Source organism: Eucalyptus grandis, chromosome 11 (assembly GCF_016545825.1).
Source record: "Eucalyptus grandis isolate ANBG69807.140 chromosome 11, ASM1654582v1, whole genome shotgun sequence".
NCBI classification, from domain to species: Eukaryota; Viridiplantae; Streptophyta; class Magnoliopsida; order Myrtales; family Myrtaceae; genus Eucalyptus; species Eucalyptus grandis.
In genome coordinates this window covers 15,043,147-15,062,936 of record NC_052622.1, presented here as the reverse complement: position 1 = coordinate 15,062,936, position 19,790 = coordinate 15,043,147, and the positions used below count along the sequence as shown (strand labels likewise).

The 19,790-nt window shown below is 40.3% G+C and overlaps 1 protein-coding gene and 1 pseudogene across 1 annotated transcript; one reads left to right on the top strand and one right to left on the bottom strand.

The window, feature by feature from the left end:
• Positions 1-2,611: 2,611 nt before the first annotated feature.
• On the bottom strand, positions 2,612-11,520 carry LOC104425023 (actin-related protein 2/3 complex subunit 1B). The gene is given in 18 exon segments (XM_039304143.1): positions 2,612-2,795; positions 2,905-2,963; positions 3,229-3,335; positions 3,768-3,831; positions 4,024-4,109; positions 4,213-4,300; positions 4,753-4,841; positions 5,591-5,633; positions 5,742-5,815; positions 6,928-6,939; positions 6,941-6,987; positions 6,990-6,997; positions 7,675-7,743; positions 8,396-8,494; positions 8,601-8,649; positions 8,652-8,676; positions 9,441-9,526; positions 11,076-11,520. Coding segments are annotated over 18 exon segments (1,140 nt in total). The 5' UTR covers positions 11,146-11,520; the 3' UTR covers positions 2,612-2,730.
• A 3,289-nt stretch (positions 11,521-14,809) lies between these two features.
• On the top strand, positions 14,810-17,087 carry LOC104427310 (annotated as a pseudogene).
• The last annotated feature ends 2,703 nt before the right edge of the window (positions 17,088-19,790 follow it).

The following is a 19,790-nucleotide window of genomic DNA, read 5'->3' as shown; positions in this document are numbered from 1 at the left end:
TCTGACTACTCCAAGAGTGCCAACGGCCTAAATAGCATCAAATGGGATTACAAGCATCCTAAGTTCCCAAGTGCCTAACTCCATTAGGTTGATCCGGGTCAAGCAATGGATACGTTATGTAAACTAGGTGCACGATTAAGGTTTGATCTCCGCACCGCTCAGTACAACCATACCATCAACCCAAGTTTGGGCTCACTTTTTCTAGACCATGAGGTTAGTAAGCATTTCATGGTAAGTATTTCACGGATCTGGATTTTATCTACCCATGAGAGAGACTTTCTTCTCATGAGAAAAACTAAAGTTGCCCAGCATCATTCCTTTATTCGGCAGCAGATGTTATATTCTTTTGAACGGGCTTACCCCAATAGTCAAGGGTGAAGATTAACCTAACCTCAAGTGCCACAATCTCCACGTTGGAAATTCCCATTAGTAAGAATCAAGCAAGGTGAATTGACTTTCTTAACAAAAGACATGCATGAATGCTCGGGATTCAAATATGTCACCAGAAAAGAAGAAATTCCTTAGTAATTCCTCTACTCAACTCTTGTATTTTCCTATGCAACATGCACACGATATTTGTCTCGGTAATGAAGCAAATTTGAAACTTTTTGCGCTTTAAGTTTGAATTTCTTAAAACTACATAAAATTCATTCATATGCAGAAGTTAATGTCGCGCTTTGACAAAATGAATAACCCTCTACTAGACACCAACGGACATTGCTGTCTAGACAGCAAAAGGCTATTGATATACATCATTAGCATGTCGAGCTACTCCATATAGTGTTACGTAAACAACTTCAAAAGCTGACTAGCCGTTAACAGACATTGCTAAGAAATTGCTTCTTTATAGAACCATCCCCTGATTCCCTGAGGATTCATTTTCAGCTTCTGAGAAAGCGAAACCGATTCAAACTAGCTTCAGTCTCATCCAAAAGGACTTGCGATAAGCCAAAGGAAAGAATTCCGCAAAGTCCAAACCTTGTAAGCGGACCCTTCAGTGGTACTCCCCATCCCGAACTCATCCAAATTCGTCTTCCCCACCACGATCCCCTGAGCTCCCGCACCTTCCTCACCGCCGTCGCGTCGAACGGCGGCCGGTAGTCCTCCAGGATGCGGGAGCCTCCCGTGGACGGCATGTCGGCGGTGCAGATGTTGTCCTTGACGCCGACGAGGACGCCGGCGAGGGGGCCGACGACCTCGCCCCGGCCGATCCTGTCGTCGACGGCCTGGGCCTCCCGGAGGACGGAGTCGGAGACGTGGAGGAAGGAGTTGAGGCGGGGCTCGACGAGGCGGAGGCGGGCGAGGTAGGACTCGGCGAGCTGGACGGCGGTGGTCTCGCGGGCGAGGAGGGAGCGGCGGAGGGTGAGGATCTGGGAGCGCGGCGGGGAGGGGCGCGGCGGCGGCGTGGAGGGGGAGATTGGTCGGCGAGGGGGAGGAGGAGGCGGCGGCGGCAGTGGAGGGGGCGGGGCTTGAGGGCGGGGACGGGGCGGAGGCGGCAGAGCTGGAGTGGGCTGTCGCCGACAGCATCGTCGCCGGAGAGAGGAGGGAGGAGGAGGAGGAGGAGGATGGGTTTAAGGATTGGGGAGGTTTTTGTTCACAGGCTTGGGATAAATGCAAGGATGGTGCACACACTAGTAAACGTTTGGCACTTTTTGTCATTTTACTGACATTACTTCTGTTTTTCTTTTTCCTAAGAGAATGTTGTTGGCCGATGCAATAATTCGAGACCTTGTTTGAAATTAAATTGGCCAATTCAAATTTCCGGACTCTTTTTAAAAAAAGAAGAAGCTTTACTCATAAATATTTATTTGAAATTTATTAGACTGTTTTCTTAAGTGAAACCAATCTTCTGTTAGCTTTGATGTCAAAGTTTTGTTTAAAAGTTTTCTTCGAATGCTTGCCTCCATCGATTTTGAGACATAATGCAGTCATATGTTTGGTTCGATGGAGAATCGATATGATAATGGAATGATGTTGGTTGAGAAATTTAGACTCTCACATGTACTAACTTGAAAGATCCGAACTTCATGCTCATCTTTGATCTCATATGTCACAGTTCTGAACCTCTCTCGCTTTTTGTTTGGAACGTTTGCTTGCAATTTACAGTGGGAGTTAAAGACTCTACTTGAAGATGCGACTTTCAAGGAATAGTAGTGATTCGAGTAAAAAATAATCTTAAAGAGATTGAGAAGTAGTGGATTAAAGTACGATCAGCCCTGACATACATATCCTTCTTGTGAATTTTCTCCTCCGTTAAAGTCCTTAATTCAAACCATGATCTTGTAATTGGAGTGTAGATCAGCGTAAGATTTGGTAGGAACGCGATATAAAAAAATGTAAGCTAGCATGTGGCCAAATCAGCCTGATGCGTGATCGGACGAGGTCACATGACTTCCTCTTGGTTAAGTCACCCCAAACAGGGAGGCCAATCTGTAGTTTCAACACTCTGAATCCCTTTCGAGTGACATGTACCATGATCTCATGAAGGTAAATGGAGTAACGCAAATTGAGAAGATTTCAATCTATTTTGTAAAGCTCTGGCCACCCAGAAAGAGGACAAGAGAGAAAGAGGTTCATTTCAAGAACCATCATCAGAAGGAAATTGAATAGCTACAGTACAAACTGTTATTCTGATCTTATTATGTGGATCAAATCAATGTACAAAGAGCATCAGGATACATCATCACGGAATTGATATTCTCGCTCCCTGCTACAGAGAAAGCAAGTTTCCTATAGATATTCTAATAGGTCTTGTTGACTCTCCAGGTCCCAAATCACCACTTTACCATCCAATCCTGTCATTTAGGGATTGGAAAATCAGTTGGCCTCTTTAAAAAGAAAGCGAAAAGATAATCCACTTCAAGCATTAAGAAACATGAGATAAAAGTACGTTTGTTTGCCAACCTGAAGTGTCGAAGCGTGTTATGGTCGAACTTCCAGCCTCCCCAAGTGGCACAATACAACTGCAGTCACACAAAATTAATCTTGCGTAAGTCATTCATCCCATGATATTGGCATTTTACTCATCAACTCTCCTAATCCACATCATCTACTGGACTCATGTTTGGAAATGCCAGAAGAAAAAAAATCTGGAGAAGAGTTCAAGCTTAATATACATCGACGCAGGCGCGCATGCAGTCCAATTAGCACAAGAAAAACAGCTGTAAGATGACTGTCATCTTTATAATGTAAAAAGGAAGAAGTGATTGTTATCATGTTGATAGATACGTTATGCAGTTCTCGTGAACCCCTCCTCGCTGTCTTGAATTGTCGACGCCATCATTGTTGATACTGTGCTTAGACTGGCCATACAGTTTCCCAAATGCTTCAGAAAACTGTCAAAATAGGATGATGGTAAGTCATCTCAACAAGACAGGATAACTTTTTTCGCTATTTTAGTGCTGAATATTCTAAAAGCCTCTAGGAGGCATAAGATTTGCAAACAAATACATTTGTGCATGCATCTATCATGGATTGGAATAATTTTTAGACCACCACATTGCCAACATGCAACAATCTTTGTCCTCGTACATGCTGTTCCTATATTAGTCTCGATTGTACAAATCATGGTGATCTTCCTTTATCATTTCTGGTGAAAGATTGTCATATCTTCAAGTGCCAGGTTGGCCAATACTGTCCACTCAGTCAATTCATTTTGATTATCATAAGCCACTTGTAGCAGTAGGATGCCGAGTAATGAATTGATGACTACATTCCGTGGGAATCAAATGCTCTGGCAAAAGGGCAAAATTTAACCACGAGTATACCTGCGAACCATACTTGGGACCAGTTGATGACGTCTTCCTCTCCCCAAGGAATCTGACAAAGCTCCTGGCAAGAAAGATAATTTACTGTTAATTCAGTCGATGAAACAGATCTGTTGACTTATGTTAGGCAGATGCAACCTCGCTGTGAACAAGAGATTTTCAAAGAGAAGGGTCGTGGCAGTGGAGAGGGAGAAGTCTCCATCTTTAAAAGAAAACAAAAGTGAAAAAAAAAAAAATAATCTGAAACTTCACATACCACATGCCACTTTCATTTGCTGCAAATACCCATTGCTGCAGTCAAATCCCACACCAATGACTACTTTCTTCAGATATGAATAGCACCTACAAAAAAGGCACATTATTTTATCTGTTTCTGGATGCTAGCTGAAAATATAATAAAGTTAAGATGTAAAACAAGATAAAAACAAGAAGGATGCTGACCCACATCACGGAGGGGCAAATCGCGGAATGCAACGTTCTGCGCCAATGGGGAGGGACCGACATCATCCACGAAATAAATCGAGAACTATGACCTGTAAATTCCACCAAAGGGATCGAAAATGGCTCATCAGTTAGAAGGTACACATGTCTGCTCAAACTGATGTATAAACAGACAATCGCAGGCTGCAAAAATAGTAAATATCGTATTATAAGGAATAGTAACCACTCGTTTGATTCATTAAATGGAATAGATGGACCATTTGAAGTACCTATAGCTAGTTGAAATCGTCACAAGTAATGGAATAAGAATTTCATTCGGAATAAGCCAGGAATGGAATACTGACCCTCACTCAAACACACTATAAGCGAGCTTGTAATGCAGAGCATGTTTTGACTTTAATAACAGAATGTGTCATGCAAATGCAGTAGTCAGGACCTTAACATACTCACACATCTCACAAGCACATGATAGAGGAATACTTATTTACGTAACTCAATCCTGAAATCATAACACGAGCACCAAACAAACTGAGAAAAAACAAACTACTCACCAACGTAAGCTAAGGTATTGCCGCTGGGTGACCAATTTACACCAAATGCCCAGGAGAATGAGAGGTCCAGTTGAAGAATTTGGTTGCTGATAGGACAAGAAATAATTACGATATACTGCATCAAACAAAAATAGAACTGTACAACTGTATAAACTACACACACAAGCCTCTCTGTTCTAGAATGACATCATTTTGCAAAATAAAAGACGATACTCACGATATCACTTATGGAAAGAAATGACAACTATTTCATGTACCCCCTATCCAAACTGTCTGAAGTAAGCAACGCCTCCATTTCGGGATAGAATTAATCCAGAGTCCAACGAATGCCCACATGCTTGTGCATATGTTCTTAGCTAGATGCTAATGTAGTTCTGTAAGCTATGCGCTTACATTTGTATAAACAAAAGCATCATCTCCATACAAGCAAAGACATTTCCCACCAATAGAGGATAATGCACGAGAACAAATGCATGCAATGTAAATGTCGTAGCGATAAGAATTAAGTCACATCATTTGATTAACATGACTAAAGCTTTGTGGCCGCAGAACTTGAAACCATTTCTAGTCAAACGTAGAACAGAAACCCCCCCCAAAAAAAAAAAAAAAAAGTCCAAATGTAGTAGGCAGTTACTATCTCAGACGCACACCAAATAAAAACTTTACTTATTTCAAACTAATCTTTCACTGTACTGAATTCCATTTTCCAGCTATTCATTGATGCACCTAAAAAGGAGTTGCAAACCTAATTCATAGTATAAAAGAGTATAACTTAATTCACATTGCTAACTTGGCAAGTTCACATAATCTATAAGGATAATAAAAATTTACCTCCCCGAATTTCGAGTCAGATGAAGACCCTGCTTTGGAATCCCTGGATCATATTCATTGGACACACACATATAATTAAACTTTAAGATTCAGAGTGTGCATGATCAACATAAAATATTTCAATGATGGAGTGGCTAGGTAGTAAAGCTACCTTGTATCAACACCTTTAATAAAAGTGGAAAATACACGACATTTTCCATCTGTTGATGTTGTGGCAAGAAGAATCTGCATTATAAGCCTTCAGTAACCACTAGGACAAAATAATGGTTGCTTTTGGGTAAGGTGTCCCAACGTAGTGAAATTGCTTAACAGCAGATGGATGAAAATGCATTCACATGATGAAAAGTCAAATTGCTGGAGATAGAACAAACAGAAATAATTGCTAACTGCATATGAAGTAATCTCGAATGGCAATACCTGAAAAGTGTTTTTAATTGTCTGATGCAGGGAATAATGTTAAAGAGAACAGACCATATTTCTTTCAACGGCTGAAAACATCAGCTAGATGAGAAAAGTACATATATTTTTTACAGGTTGACATTATGTAAATATCTTGATTCACAAGCATGGATCCACGTTAAATGTAATCTAAAAAAAATGTTGACATTATGTACATATAATTTCTTTTGCCATATCCTCTTATTTAGGAACTGACCAAAATGTAATCTACACCAAATAAATTCTTTTAACATCATCATAATCATTAATCAGCAGATGAAACCATCAAATGCATAAAGGTATCAACTTCAAGGAGTGCCAGCCCTAGATATTTAAAGGAAAGGAGTAGAAGAGTCAGCATGTACATCCTTATCCCCCCTTCTCCTACTTTGAATCTCAAATCCTATCTCAAACTCTTTTCAAATAACATTTGACTAGATGAATTAACTCAAGAAAATGCCTAAATCAATGACTGACTGAAAGCTCATCAACTCTTTTTCCTGTCCCAAATCACTAAGTCTACTCTCAGACTTATATTTTGTCATATGAAATCCTCATCAGGGAACAGCAAATCTAACTAGTGAACCATTTCAATTTTACCGTCTTCATGTCTATTTCTCCAGCACTGCACTGCACCTTTAACTATTTCTGCTGAAAGTGATTACCATTCATAACAGCATTCATACAGGTATGCAGAGAATAAGATCATACTCCGCCCTAATAAATTCATGAACTCACACTCAAACAAACAGAGTAACTAACAGTAACACAAATAAATTGTAAGCTGAAGGCATGACCGTAAATAAAAAAGGCATTCACGTGTGCAGCCAGTAAAAAGATACAAAGCTTGGTTGCAAGTGTCCAACATCACAAAAATGTGAGAAAGAGGACATACTCACATTGTTAGGATGCCCAAGCAACACTTGTTACCGATGAATTGTGTCTTTTCCTGATGAGTTACTGACCCACCTATAAGAGAGCATATATTAATAACTGCTCCTGAAGAGCTACCAAAATCAGAAACTAAGTGAATTAATCTCCTGTCTCTTTGATATGTAACCATCTCATTTTTTTTACAAAGTTAAAGAGCATGTCAGTAACTAGTTAATTTCTAATCTGGGTGCTTCATTTACAGAATGCTATGCTCTTGGAGGAACTGCAAGAGGATATTTGATTCATATGTAGCAACAGCACTGCTGTTTGAAGTCTCGTTGGAGTTGCTTTCCAAACTCTACTGAAGAATGGGCCAGCACAACAGCATCAACCCTGCCAGAATACTATTTGTTCCTTCAAAGTCATCACCATGAACTTCTGCGTTTTGCCATTTATATGTGCTTCCACAACTACATAAGGCTCATCCACGAGCATCGCATACTGAGAAATGACCTAGATCGACTTCAAGCAGACAATGCTTGACCAATGCTCATACCTGAATTTAAGCTTTCACCACCATAAAAGAATGAGTTTAAATGCAGTGAACACAACCAACTTGTTCCCCAAGTTTGGAAAATATATCACCCATAAACTTGAGCAGTAAGTGATGGCTTACTAAAAAGCACATCAGGAGAATACATGTCAACCCAACATAAGAATGTGAAAAATAAAATAAAAAACAATGGAGAGGAAACCAGAAATAAAGCTTATACCAGTTATTTTCTTGCTCGTAGTAGCATATGCACACTGTTTTAGCCCCACTCCCAACAGCAAATTTGTTTCTGCAGGAAAAGAAGAATACAACAAGATTATTTGTTAGCTCATTATGCTCAGTTCATTTGACAAGAGGAAATCAAGCAGAATAAATTAGCAGTCCATGGTGAAAACATCTCTAACATGTGAAGAGGAGGAAAGGAAGAGGGAAGAGAGGGATTAGAAGGACCATTACAGAGTTGGAAACACAGGGAGAGGTCAAATTCGAAGTACAATCAGAGATCACAACTAATTCAATAGGGTAGTAAATGAACTTTCTTTTAGCTTTCAGATCTTTTATATATAGGTCGGCACCCCCTTGAAGCCTCATAGTGAATTTCTCTTTACTTATAGACAAAAATAGAACCACAACCAGCTAAACCACAAGGTCAGAACAAGAAAGATAAAACTATACGAAATTGTTTAACGATATTATGAAAGATGAAGAATAAACCTATTAGAGGAATTTTAATTCATGCAGAACCTTATTGGTACTTCATATTTGTATATGGCTCCTAGAGTCTAATAGCTCAGGTGACCTTTTAAGAACAATTGACCAAACAAAATTCTTCTAGCAATTTCAACAGAATTTTATTCTTTTTCAATACAATGTAAATCCTCTAAGAAGTCTTTGACAGGGAACATTCAACATCATCCTGTCTTCAAACTCAACGATTCTGCATACCTTGTGGGCTCCATTGAACATAAAGTGCGGCTCGGTTTAGCCTGAGGATAACTAAGGTGGGTACCCACTCTGATCCTTCATAATTCCATACATATCTACATAAGAACAAAATCTGCGTTAGATACTTGAATATATGCAGAAAGGAGGTGGAACACAAGGTGGTTCCAATTAGGTGATTTTACAAATAAAACAGGCACTCACGAGTTTCGATCATGGGACACCGTTACTATTCTGTTTGCCCTGGAACTCAGTCTATTCCAGAAACAATTTGGTCATGCTGTGACAATACATTCCCCATTGTTAGCACCAAGAACAAAATTATCATTTAAACTATTAACTAGCATAAAATAGACTTTAGTCAAATAATCTTGTTTTGGCGAATGCAAAATTAAATTCTCAAGCCTAGATAAGAACAAAATAAACCATCATCATTTATTTATTACATGGTAAGACAACGAAACATCAGTAAGGTGCATGCTAGAATCTTTCATTAAATGCTGAAATCTGTTGGTTGATGAGATAAGCTTTGTTAGCAATATAAAACAAGCAACATCAAATTTCAAAGGTGCATCATCATTCATCACTCATCAGTTCATTTCCCTAACATGGAAGGGGAAAGAAGATAATGTGGAGCTTTAGTTAGAACTCCAGCTTGCAGGTCATACATGGTCATCAAATCACTGTTTAGAAATGACAGTTGACATTGTAGAGAAAGAAGTCATCAATACCATAAACTGGAGAGAGAAAGGAACAATAGAAGAGACAAGCAATACAAAAGGGGGAAAACTAAAATAGAGTGTTTTTTGGTCCTTATTCTTTAGTTTTGAATAGACAAACATGGCAGGAGAATTACCATGCTGAAGACAAGAAATCAGAGAACTAACACATATGTGGTTTTGCTTATCTTTCAGTAAATATAGTTTATAACTTTTATTTGTGTGCTCATCATAAATAACATATGGTACATCTGTCATCCCCATGTTTCAATCATTTAAATTCAAAGTTAATTACTCTTTAAGAATGAAGTACTGTAATAATGACCTTTTGGAGAATATGAGCTTGCTCCCACTTGTCTTCTGAAAGTTTGTAAATGTGAACTTCACTATTGTTCGGACAGAATGCAACCACTACAAGAAATCAGATGTTATAGTTAGCATTAATGCAATCTACTGATATGCAGAGACTATAGAGGCAGGAGCATATAAAGATATTTTATTCAAAGAAATTATGGCAGAACAGGACAAATAGAAAATCGAAAATCAGAAGAATCTAATGCCTAGTTTTGCATGCTTGATGACATGATGTGGCAATGAACAACATCTGTTGACATTTAACAAATTCCTGGTTTAAAGTGAGACTGAAAGGTATGGGCTTGATCTCAAACTGAAATGGCGCAAGGTGCAGAAGACAGATAAGATAAGTAGGATTCTATGTAAAAAAATCCATAAAGGATGCTTGAAAACATTCTAATTCGAAAAGATCATCAACTAGAAAGAATAAAGTAGGATATTGAGAATACACTAAGTCAAGGTATTGACAAGGAGAAAAACTAATGCGAGATTTGTCCAGTCAGGAAGCTTGTTAACCATTGACAACAATCAAGGCATATACTTGCTAGGTTAACTTTATTAAGATTTAGCCAGAAAAGTTATGCTTTTAAAGAAGCAAGTATTAGTATATGCAAGGCAACAGTGTTAAATATTACTAACATGCGTGAAACACCTAGTTGATGACGAAGTAGCAATTACCATAAAAAGGCCAATAATTAGCATTAAAAAGTAACGACAACTTTTACTAACTACAAAGTGATTACACATCTTAGTAGAATCATGAAAAGCTGCTATTCGTATTTCATCTGCTCTGAGGAGATTAAGAATAGGAAGTCATTGTGGACCCCAGGATGAAAAACCAAAATTAAACATCATCCTTCCGCTGTACCTGTTTTTCTTCAAAATTTACTCCCTCATACTTCACCACCCGACACTAAAAAACCATTACCATTGGTCACCCTTTCAGATTTCGAGATGCGTCTTACCTGGTCAAGCGATTAGTGGGACACATTCATGGCAAGTATTTATCTATCTAAGGCGGAGATCCTCATCAGCCGTTAGAAGTTAGACCTGCCATTCAAAACGCATTTTTATCTATCCATAGTTGTTAGAATGCTTAGCTTATACTTAACCTCTCACAGTGCAATTTAGTACTTGTTGCTTGTTAGAACTGCCTTCAAAACCAGAATTTGGAATCCCTTTTTGGCCCCATAATAGTTGATAACTACAAGGACTCACCAAATGACAATGAAAGATAGGATCACCGGGAAACACATCAAGCGAACATTTGCAGCATTCAGGAGAAAGGCATAGAGATTTGCACCCTCCAAAATGAGCACTTCACCATACATACCCCTCTGTTCTCATCGTTCAGTGCCATAGGCAAAGGCTCAAGATAAGTTCGATCGACTACGTCAGCGCCAAGGTCCCAAAAGTACAGAAAAAATCAAAGCACTCTCCCTCAAGCAGCCTATCAACTCACCGAGGCGTTCTTGTCGCAGATATCGACTTGAAATTACACATAAAAAAAGCAACAAAGAACTCATCCAATTTCGCAGCGCATTTCCGAAAACGATCAAAACAACCCCGAAACGAAAAGCGAAAATCGAGGGAAGAGCAGGATTACTGGAGCGGTCGGGACTCCAGGCGTGGCAGGTGATGCAGGGAGCGAACTGGTGGACCGCGACCGCCGCCATTCTCGCCTCTCTCTCTCTCTCTCTCTCAGATCAAAGCGAGGAACCTTGAACTTCGGAGCTGGAATCGACGATCGTCTTAGAGCCTTCCACGCTCCGATCCCAATGCCGTTCCTCCTCTTTTCTCCTTCAGTTCATGCCATCGGATCGCGAAGGGATGGGATCGCGAAGCTGCGCGAGATCCAAAAATGCAGAAGCGCTGGATCGAGAGTATCTTTCAGCTGGGAATTGTGGGGGAAGAAAAGGGAATTCTTCAGCTCGAAGTAAAAGCTCGGCGGCTAAATCGCACGGGCCTAGTAGCGTTCGGCTCGGCCAGACGAGGAAGAAGACGATCCGCCCACCCGACGCCCCCACAGACTTCTTTTTGGGGGGCCTATTGGGGAATTCAGCAAAACGCACGGTCCTTAACAATATTTTCTGTAGTTTTTCACAAAAGAGGATCTTTAGTTTTTCAATGTCCTTGAAATTAAAATGGATGATGTTATAGGGCAACAGAAAAAAAAGGTAAAAGAAAAGAAGAACTAAAGACAATTAACTTTGATGGTAAACAGAAAAAAGGGCCCTGTCATTTTCCTTTCGAAACAATTGATTATAAATAATCTAATCGATTTGGTTTAATTGATCACTGCATATGTCAATCGTAAGTTTAAATCAAGTGTGCCACGGCACATGTCAATTCTATAGTCTCATGACTTTGAGTAATATTGTATTATGCTTACCGAGTCATGGTTTCATAGTTAAGTTTCTAATCAATTTAAATTGTATGATGAATGTGACAAGGTTGCTCATCGATCCTCCTCAAGCTCCTAGTCATCGGGAGCTGATTGATTCCAAGTATTCGAAACTCCGACAAAGCACTTGTGGCTATCTAGCCCCCATGTAGTTTTGATTGTTGCTGTCGCTACCGCTAGAGATTGTCGACGGGTGACCTATCTTTCCTCAATTGGAGTGCTTGTTTCGAGTGAGAGAGTTGGAATATGGAACTTCATTTTTGCACTGTAATTCCCTTGCCTCATAACTAATCTTGCCAAATTAATGTAGCTCACATTAGGAAAACTCTTACATAGTCATCTGATGCATTCATTAACATTTAACATTTTTTGGCCCAGTTGGAGAACCTTGCCTCCTTAAATGCCAACGTTAGGGAATCTTCTATCTAGACATATTTGATGTCATTTAAGTTAATAATGACAGTTCGACCAAAAAATGAAGTTGATAATAACATGAAATTGATAAGAAAGCAAGAAATTTGATCGGGATGCATACAAAGCTAGAAGTACTGAGTCCAGTTAATTGCGTAACCAATATGTACATTTTTTCTCCTTAGGCGAAGATCATGGAGGCAAGGGATGACGGCATGTCCCTCAACAATTCTGTTTTTTTCTTTCATTTGAATTGTTCTTTGTGTTTTGTTGAGACACCACATTCGAAATGTTTTATTACACATATGAAGAATTGGAATAATTGATTTGAGGATAATAAGAAGAAAAAAAAGTAGGGACATGAGAGGTAGAAGATGATGTTTTGGAGGACAATGGCTATTGGCTATTGTCTTGCCTTTTAGAGCTAACCTAAATAGGTTATTTCACATTCCAGATTCTTCATGCTGATTGTGTGGAAATTCAGAAGAAATTTCAATCCATCTATCCATATGATGCCCTTCAACCCACAACTTATGGAGATAGAGTTTATGATGTATCATTTCGTCTGCTTGGAACTTCTCATCACTAGAGAAAATGATAAACCAATTCCTTGACCCACGACGGATTGCTCAGAAAGGAATTCAATCACAAACTCTTCACCCTCTTTGCAGTAATTTAATGTCATTCACAGCTTAAACTCAGTACATTAAGCTCTAAATCAACATTATTGGCAACAAATTAGTTTGTTTTTTTGCACAATTTGCCCAAAATCTCGTCGATTTGGTTCGACATTTTCAAACCCGTTAAGCAAGAGAGAAGAATGGGCGTTTCCAGGGTTCCCTGGTTCGAGAGCTTGCTAAAACGAATGACGATGGGTGAGTTGGCTTTTGACGAAGGTGGAGGGTGATTCGGGCAAGCCATCGGCAAGCGGAACAAATTCCTCACTTGGTTTCTTTCTCAAAATTCCTGTCCTCTTTCAAGTGAGCGAGCACCTCCCTTGGCTGAACATCCTCTCTCGCTTTTAGGAGCCACCGGCTGGCGTGGATGGCTTTTGCCACCCCCAGCTTGTCGGCCGGCCTGATTCCCTACCCAAAAATCATGCTACCATTTGCCCAGTCCTGCCCTGCCCTACTTTTGTACATTGCTGTGCTACGGAGGTGCGAAGGAAGAAGGGAAGGAAGGGGTCGGGCCAGGGGAAGAAGGAAGGCTGGGTTGGGGAAAAGAAAAAAAGAAAAGGAAGACGCCGAGCTGGGCCCAAGCGAGTTGAAAGAAGAGAAGGGGTTGGGTCAATTCGGCCCGCTTTGTTTTTTACTTAAAAATACCAAAAAATTCATTTTTAATTAATTGAAAAAAATTTCACTTTGTTTGATATTTTTTAATAAATTCTATTTCAATTTGCTTGTCTATCCAACTATCTGTTTTTGCTATTTCTATTTTGACCATTTACCTGGCCGGCAAAATCAGGTGTTAATACTAGTTAACACCCCTATATTATGTTCTAGCCGGACAAATGGAGGAAAAAAAAAAAGCCAAGTAATTAATGGCTGTGCAAGTACACAAGAATTCATAATCCAATTAAAGTTTCCATTATGAATATTTAGTCATTTTTCCAACGTAAAGAATGCTTCTTCTTCTTGAATCTCTCAAAGTATCTCTGTAATTCGCACAAATTCTTCAATTGGTCATTGATCTATTACGTTAGATAAGTACTAAATTTAGAGATATTCCTCAAGTGTAGGAAACCAATGAGCAAGGCAATGATCCACTCGTTGTCCGTCTGACTTGTTCTACTTGCTTCATTTGATAACTCATACCCGATATTACATAGAAGCACCAAAACATGGGTTGGGTTCCAAAGTTGTTTTGCTTAATCCAGAAGAATTGGGTTGGTTGGACTAAGAAAAAGGTATACATCGTGTTTCTGGGTTTTGGTTTGGGTTGGTTTGACTAAGAAAAAGGTGGATATCGGGTTTTTGGGTTTAAACCCGATGTCTTCCTTAAACCCGATGTCCACCTTTTTCATAGTCAACCAAACCAATTCCTCTGAAATCGACTCACTTTATTTGCTCCCACGAATTGCAAGATGCTAACGCTACCATTCCGATTTCAGAAACCATCTACCCTCCACTTCAATCTCTCATGTTCATCTGCTTCCCTTCTCTCTTCCTTTCTCAATCTTCTCTCTACTCAAATTTTCATTGCGGGCCATGGTCTCATTTTGTTGTCTCTCTTCTTCTCTTCTTTCTCTTTCCTTTGTTTTTCTATCTCAATTCTCAAACTTTTCCGATGCTCAAGCTCAAGATCTTGATTATCCAACTGCGACGCTTTCAACACGGTGGACAAATACTGGAGACTACATTTTATGTAAATCATCCCATTCATCTGCAGACCTATTGATCATGCGGTCAATTCTACGCCGAGGCATAGGAACTTTTGGCACTGCCTACGTCAGTGGCTTCTATTGTAATTATAACTGCAACACTTGCCTCTTTGCTGTTTTCATCTTCCATCCTTGCTCAAGTATTATGACTAATGATGCATCTGTAGAAGTTGTTTGGTCCACCAATCGGAACAATCCTGTAAAGATCAACGCAACATTAGAGCTTACGTCCAAAGGCAATTTGGTGTTGAAAGGTGCTGACGGTACTATTGCTTGGTCCACTAACACTTCTGGCAAGTCTGCTGTAGGCTTGAACTTGACAGATTTGGGGAATCTCGTGTTGTTTGATAAGAATAATGTGACTGTTTGGCAGTCTTTTGATCATCCAACCGACACACTTGTCTTAGGACAAAAGTTGATGGCGGGCCAAAGATTGATACCGAGTGTTTCTGAGACAAATTGGGCCATAGACGGTACGCTTATGCTTTACATGAATGGCCGTGGATTATTTGCTCAAATCGAGACTAGTCCTCCTCAGATCTATTACCAATCTCTTATTGATAATCCAAATGCAAATACTGAGTCTCCATATGTTGAGTTTATAAATGGAAGCTTGGCTTTCTTCTCAAACTCTATTCATAATTTGAGTTTGATTTCAGTCCCTCATGCATCTTTTGTACAATACATGAAATTGGGCTCGGATGGGCATTTGAGAGTGTATGAGTTATCATATAGGCCTAATTGGAGTTCGCCTGAGGATATGTGTGCAGTGTGGGCAGAAGTGGCCGATCTTTTGACTATGTCTCTTGCGGGGGACTGTGGTTATCCAAAAGTGTGTGGACAATATGGAATTTGCTCCGATGGGCAATGTAGTTGTCCAGCTTCGAGTGATGGAATGAGCTATTTCAAGCTAGAAAATTATACTAAGCCTAATTTTGGGTGTTCTAAGAATGTTCCACTATCTTGCGAGGCTTCACAAGATCAAAGTTTTCTGGAGCCCAAAGATGTCACATACTTCACTCTTACTTCAAATCTCATGAACATAGATGCTTCAAGTTGTAAAGAGGCTTGTGCAAAAAATTGTTCATGCGAAGTAGCTATATTTAAGTACAAAATGGATCCCACTTTGTTGGCCACTATTACTTAACAACTCAAGTGTTTTCACTTATGAAAATTGACAAAAAAGGAATTCCTATAATTCTACCGCTTTCCTAAAATTACAAAATGTGCATTATGTAGGAACTCCAAATCATTCTCTTGATTCTCCTCCTGCCAATGAAGCTCCAAATCAAAGGACCAACCGTCTTGTTGTCATACTTGAATCCAACCTTGGAGTTCTCATTGCCATAATAATTCTTATCGTAGTCATAGTTTTGTTTGTTCGGAAGAGAGATCTCAATGAAGCAGAGGAGGAATATCTTACTCAAGTACCTGGAATGCTCACAAGATTCCGTTTCAGTGATTTGAAAGCCATGACAAATGATTTCAGTAAAAAGCTTGGCGAAGGTGGTTTTGGTTCTGTTTTCGAAGGTACTCTAATTGATGGAACAAAAGTTGCAGTAAAGCGGCTTGGTGGTTTTGGGCGGGTCAAGAAATCCTTTCTTGCCGAAGTTGAGACTATTGGTGGTATCCATCATGTGAACTTGGTAAGACTCATGGGATATTGTGCTGAGAAATCCCAAAGGCTCCTTATCTATGAGTACATGTCTAATGGGGCTCTAGATAGATGGATCTTTCCCAAATCCAATGAATGTGTTCTCGACTGGCAACGAAGGAAGAAGATCATTCTCGATATAGCGAAAGGACTAGATTATCTTCATGAAGATTGCAGACAAAAGATTGTACACCTAGACATTAAGCCCCAAAATATTCTCTTGGATGGGAATTTCAATGCTAAGGTTGCTGATTTTGGATTGTCCAAGTTGATTGAGAGGGACGAAAACCAAGTTGTCATAAGCATGAGAGGAACTCCTGGTTATTTGGCCCCCGAGTGGCTGAATGTTGCAATTACTGAAAAGGTTGATGTGTACAGCTTTGGCGTGGTTATCTTGGAGATAGTTTGTGGAAGAAAAAACTTCGATCGGTCTCTAGATGAAGAAGACATGTATTTACTAAGTCTTCTTAAGAGAAAGGCAGAAGAGAAACGGTTGTTGGACATTGTGGATAAGTCTAGCGAGGATATGCGATTAAATGGGCCACATGCGGTAAATATGATGAGGATTGCTGCATGGTGCTTGCAAGGAGATTATACAATGAGGCCTTCCATGTCGATGATCATCAAGGTGTTAGAGGGTGTTATGAAAGTTCCGGACAACTTGAATTACAACTTCTCGCTCGCTTGTCCACTAAAGGAGCAGCAAAACTCGAGTCAAGAAATCGGTGCCACCACTGCATTATCACCCTTCGTTTTAACTGGTGCATGATGACACGGGCAAACTTATAATATCGGTTCTCTCTATTTTTTTTTTTTTGGTCAAAAAAGATACTGATGCATTATCTTAAGTAGTCTTAGAACACAACGATGGGTTACATTCGGAAACTAAAATATTCCATAGAGATAGAGGGGGTATATGAACCCAATTTGGAGGAAGTTTCTTTGCACGATGATTTCGTACCAGCCAATCGCAGCCCGATTTGCCTCCGCGGACATGGTAGATTCACTGATACGTTTTGGCCCGAAAGAGCTCTTGTCGGCGGCGTTGAATTATCTCTCTTAAATTCCATGGAATCTCGGCCCGGCCCATGACGAAATTCACCACCGCTAAACTGTCGCTTTCACAGGTAAGGTGAACTGCTTCACTTCGTGTCTTCACGTGCGACGACTTCCAGTTCAAGATAAAGCGTAATCCGTGTAAAAGGGCTTCCGCTTCTGCTTGTGCCGACGAAGAAGCCCTAGCCTCTGCCGCAAAGCCATCAACGACAGATCCCTCTTCATCTCTTGCGATTCCGGCCACAGAACAGAGGTTTTCTCCCGGCACCCATGAGGCGTCGACGTTCACTTTCAATTGACCTTTTCCCGGTGGAGTCCAGACCTCTGGTAAGCGTTGAGATGTGGTCTGATTTGTGTTTTTCTTTCTTCCTCTGCTGAAAGCTAAATTCTGGGTTTGTGCGAGATTGAGGACGTTCGTCGGGCTTGGGATTTTTCCTCGAAGATCCGTGCGTTTCGAGCCTTCCCGGATCTGCCATAGGATCCCTGCGATGAACTCTCTTTCAGGTGAACCCTTTCGTGATGCGAATCTTTTGCCCGAAAGCCACGATCTATCCTTTTGATTTGTTTCAACATATTCGTCCCCGTAGCCGAATATTTTTCCGGATCTCTTTAGTCCACCTGCGAGAATAGGAAGAGATGTTCGGTGGTTTCAATATGCGTATGACATATCGACATAATGGATCCGGGCTGATCTTCTTTTTGTAGAGGTTCTCCCTTGTGGGAATGGCACTTTGACAAATGCTCCGGAGGAAGGTTCGATTTTCGGTGGGATAGAGAGACTCAGATCTGCGTCCATAAAGATCGTGGGGGCTGGTAAGAACACGAGGCTTTCGTGAATTTGGTCTAATAGTCGATGATTGGGATCTTTGTATCCGCTTTTCACCGTGAATTCTCCTTTGCAATTTCCTGTCCATATTCTACTGTCTGGTTTGGGATCTTTACTCAAGGGAATAGCTAGAATCTCGCTTGCTACTTTCTCTTCAAAGTACTGATGAATAAGAGTCTGTTTCCAAGTTCGGGTATCTTCGTTTATTAAATCTTCAACCATAGTTGGTTCTGTTGGGTTTACTGATTCCCCTGTTAACTCTTATGATAACCATTTATCCTCCATTATTTTGATTGATTTACCATCCCCAACTAACCATTTCACATCTGATTTCATAGAGTCTCGCCCCAACATACTTTGCCAGCCCCAAGAGGATCGCTGGCCCTTCTGCACTCCATATATCTCCATAAGGGAAGTATGTGCCCTTTAGAACTTTGCTCCATAACGCATCCCAGGGGACTTGTGTAGACGCCGGACTGTTTGCCCAGCATTGCACAATTGAAGGTAATTAAGTCTTTGAACCCCATCCCTCCTTCATCCTTTCTTGTCTTCATAGCTTCCCAATTCTTCCAGTGAATTCCTTTCTTTGAGTCTCCTTTCTGCCACCAGAATGACGCTATTCGCCTTTCTATTGCTCTGCAGATGGACAAGGGTAGCTTGAAGATCGACATGGCATAGGTTGGGATGGCCTGCACCACACTCTTAATCGGGACCTCCTTTCTGCTTTGGTAAGTAATTTTTCCTTCCAACCCTCCAGCTTTGAATTCACTCTGGTGAGTATCCATGCAAATAATTCTTTTTTAGATTGTCCCCATTATGTAGGGATACCTAGGTATTTCCCTGTCTTGTCAAAAACAGGCACTCTCAGCTCTTGAGCCATATTCCTCTTAAGTAGTGGGGGACAATTCTTACTAAAATAAACGCCTGACTTGTTTAAGTTGACAGCTTGCCCCGTTGCATAGCAATGCCGATTAATTGTAAGTGTCAAATTCTGACATTCCTTTAAAGTCCCATCCATGAAGAAAATAACATCATCCGCAAACATAAGGTGAGAAAGCTTAGGACAGAACCTGTTGAGCTGTATACCTTGTATCTGCTTGTACACTCTTTGCTTTTTGCATCAACCAAGTTAACACATTAGTGATTAGGATGAATAAATAAGGCGAGAATGGGTCTCCTTGCCTTAGACCTCTGGAAGGACTAAAAAACGGGGTAGGTTCTCCATTAAGTTTAACACTAAAAGTCATTGTTGTGATGCATTGCATTATTAAAGCCACCCATTTCTATGAAAAACCCATTTGCAGCATGCAATCCCGAAGAAAATCCCATTCAATTCTGTCATATGCTTTCGCATATCTAATTTAATCTTTGCTGATGTTTCTTCTTTCTTTTGGTGGTGCGCAGCTGGTGTAGCACTTCCTGCACTATTAGGATGTTATCCTGTATCTGTCTCCCCTGTACAAAGGCACTCTGTTCAGGTTCGATTATCTCTGGCAGCCATTGCTTCAATCTATTGGCAAGTAGTTTTGATATGATTTTATAACTGAAATTGCAAAGACTGATAGGTCTAAAGCCGACAAATTGTCTTAG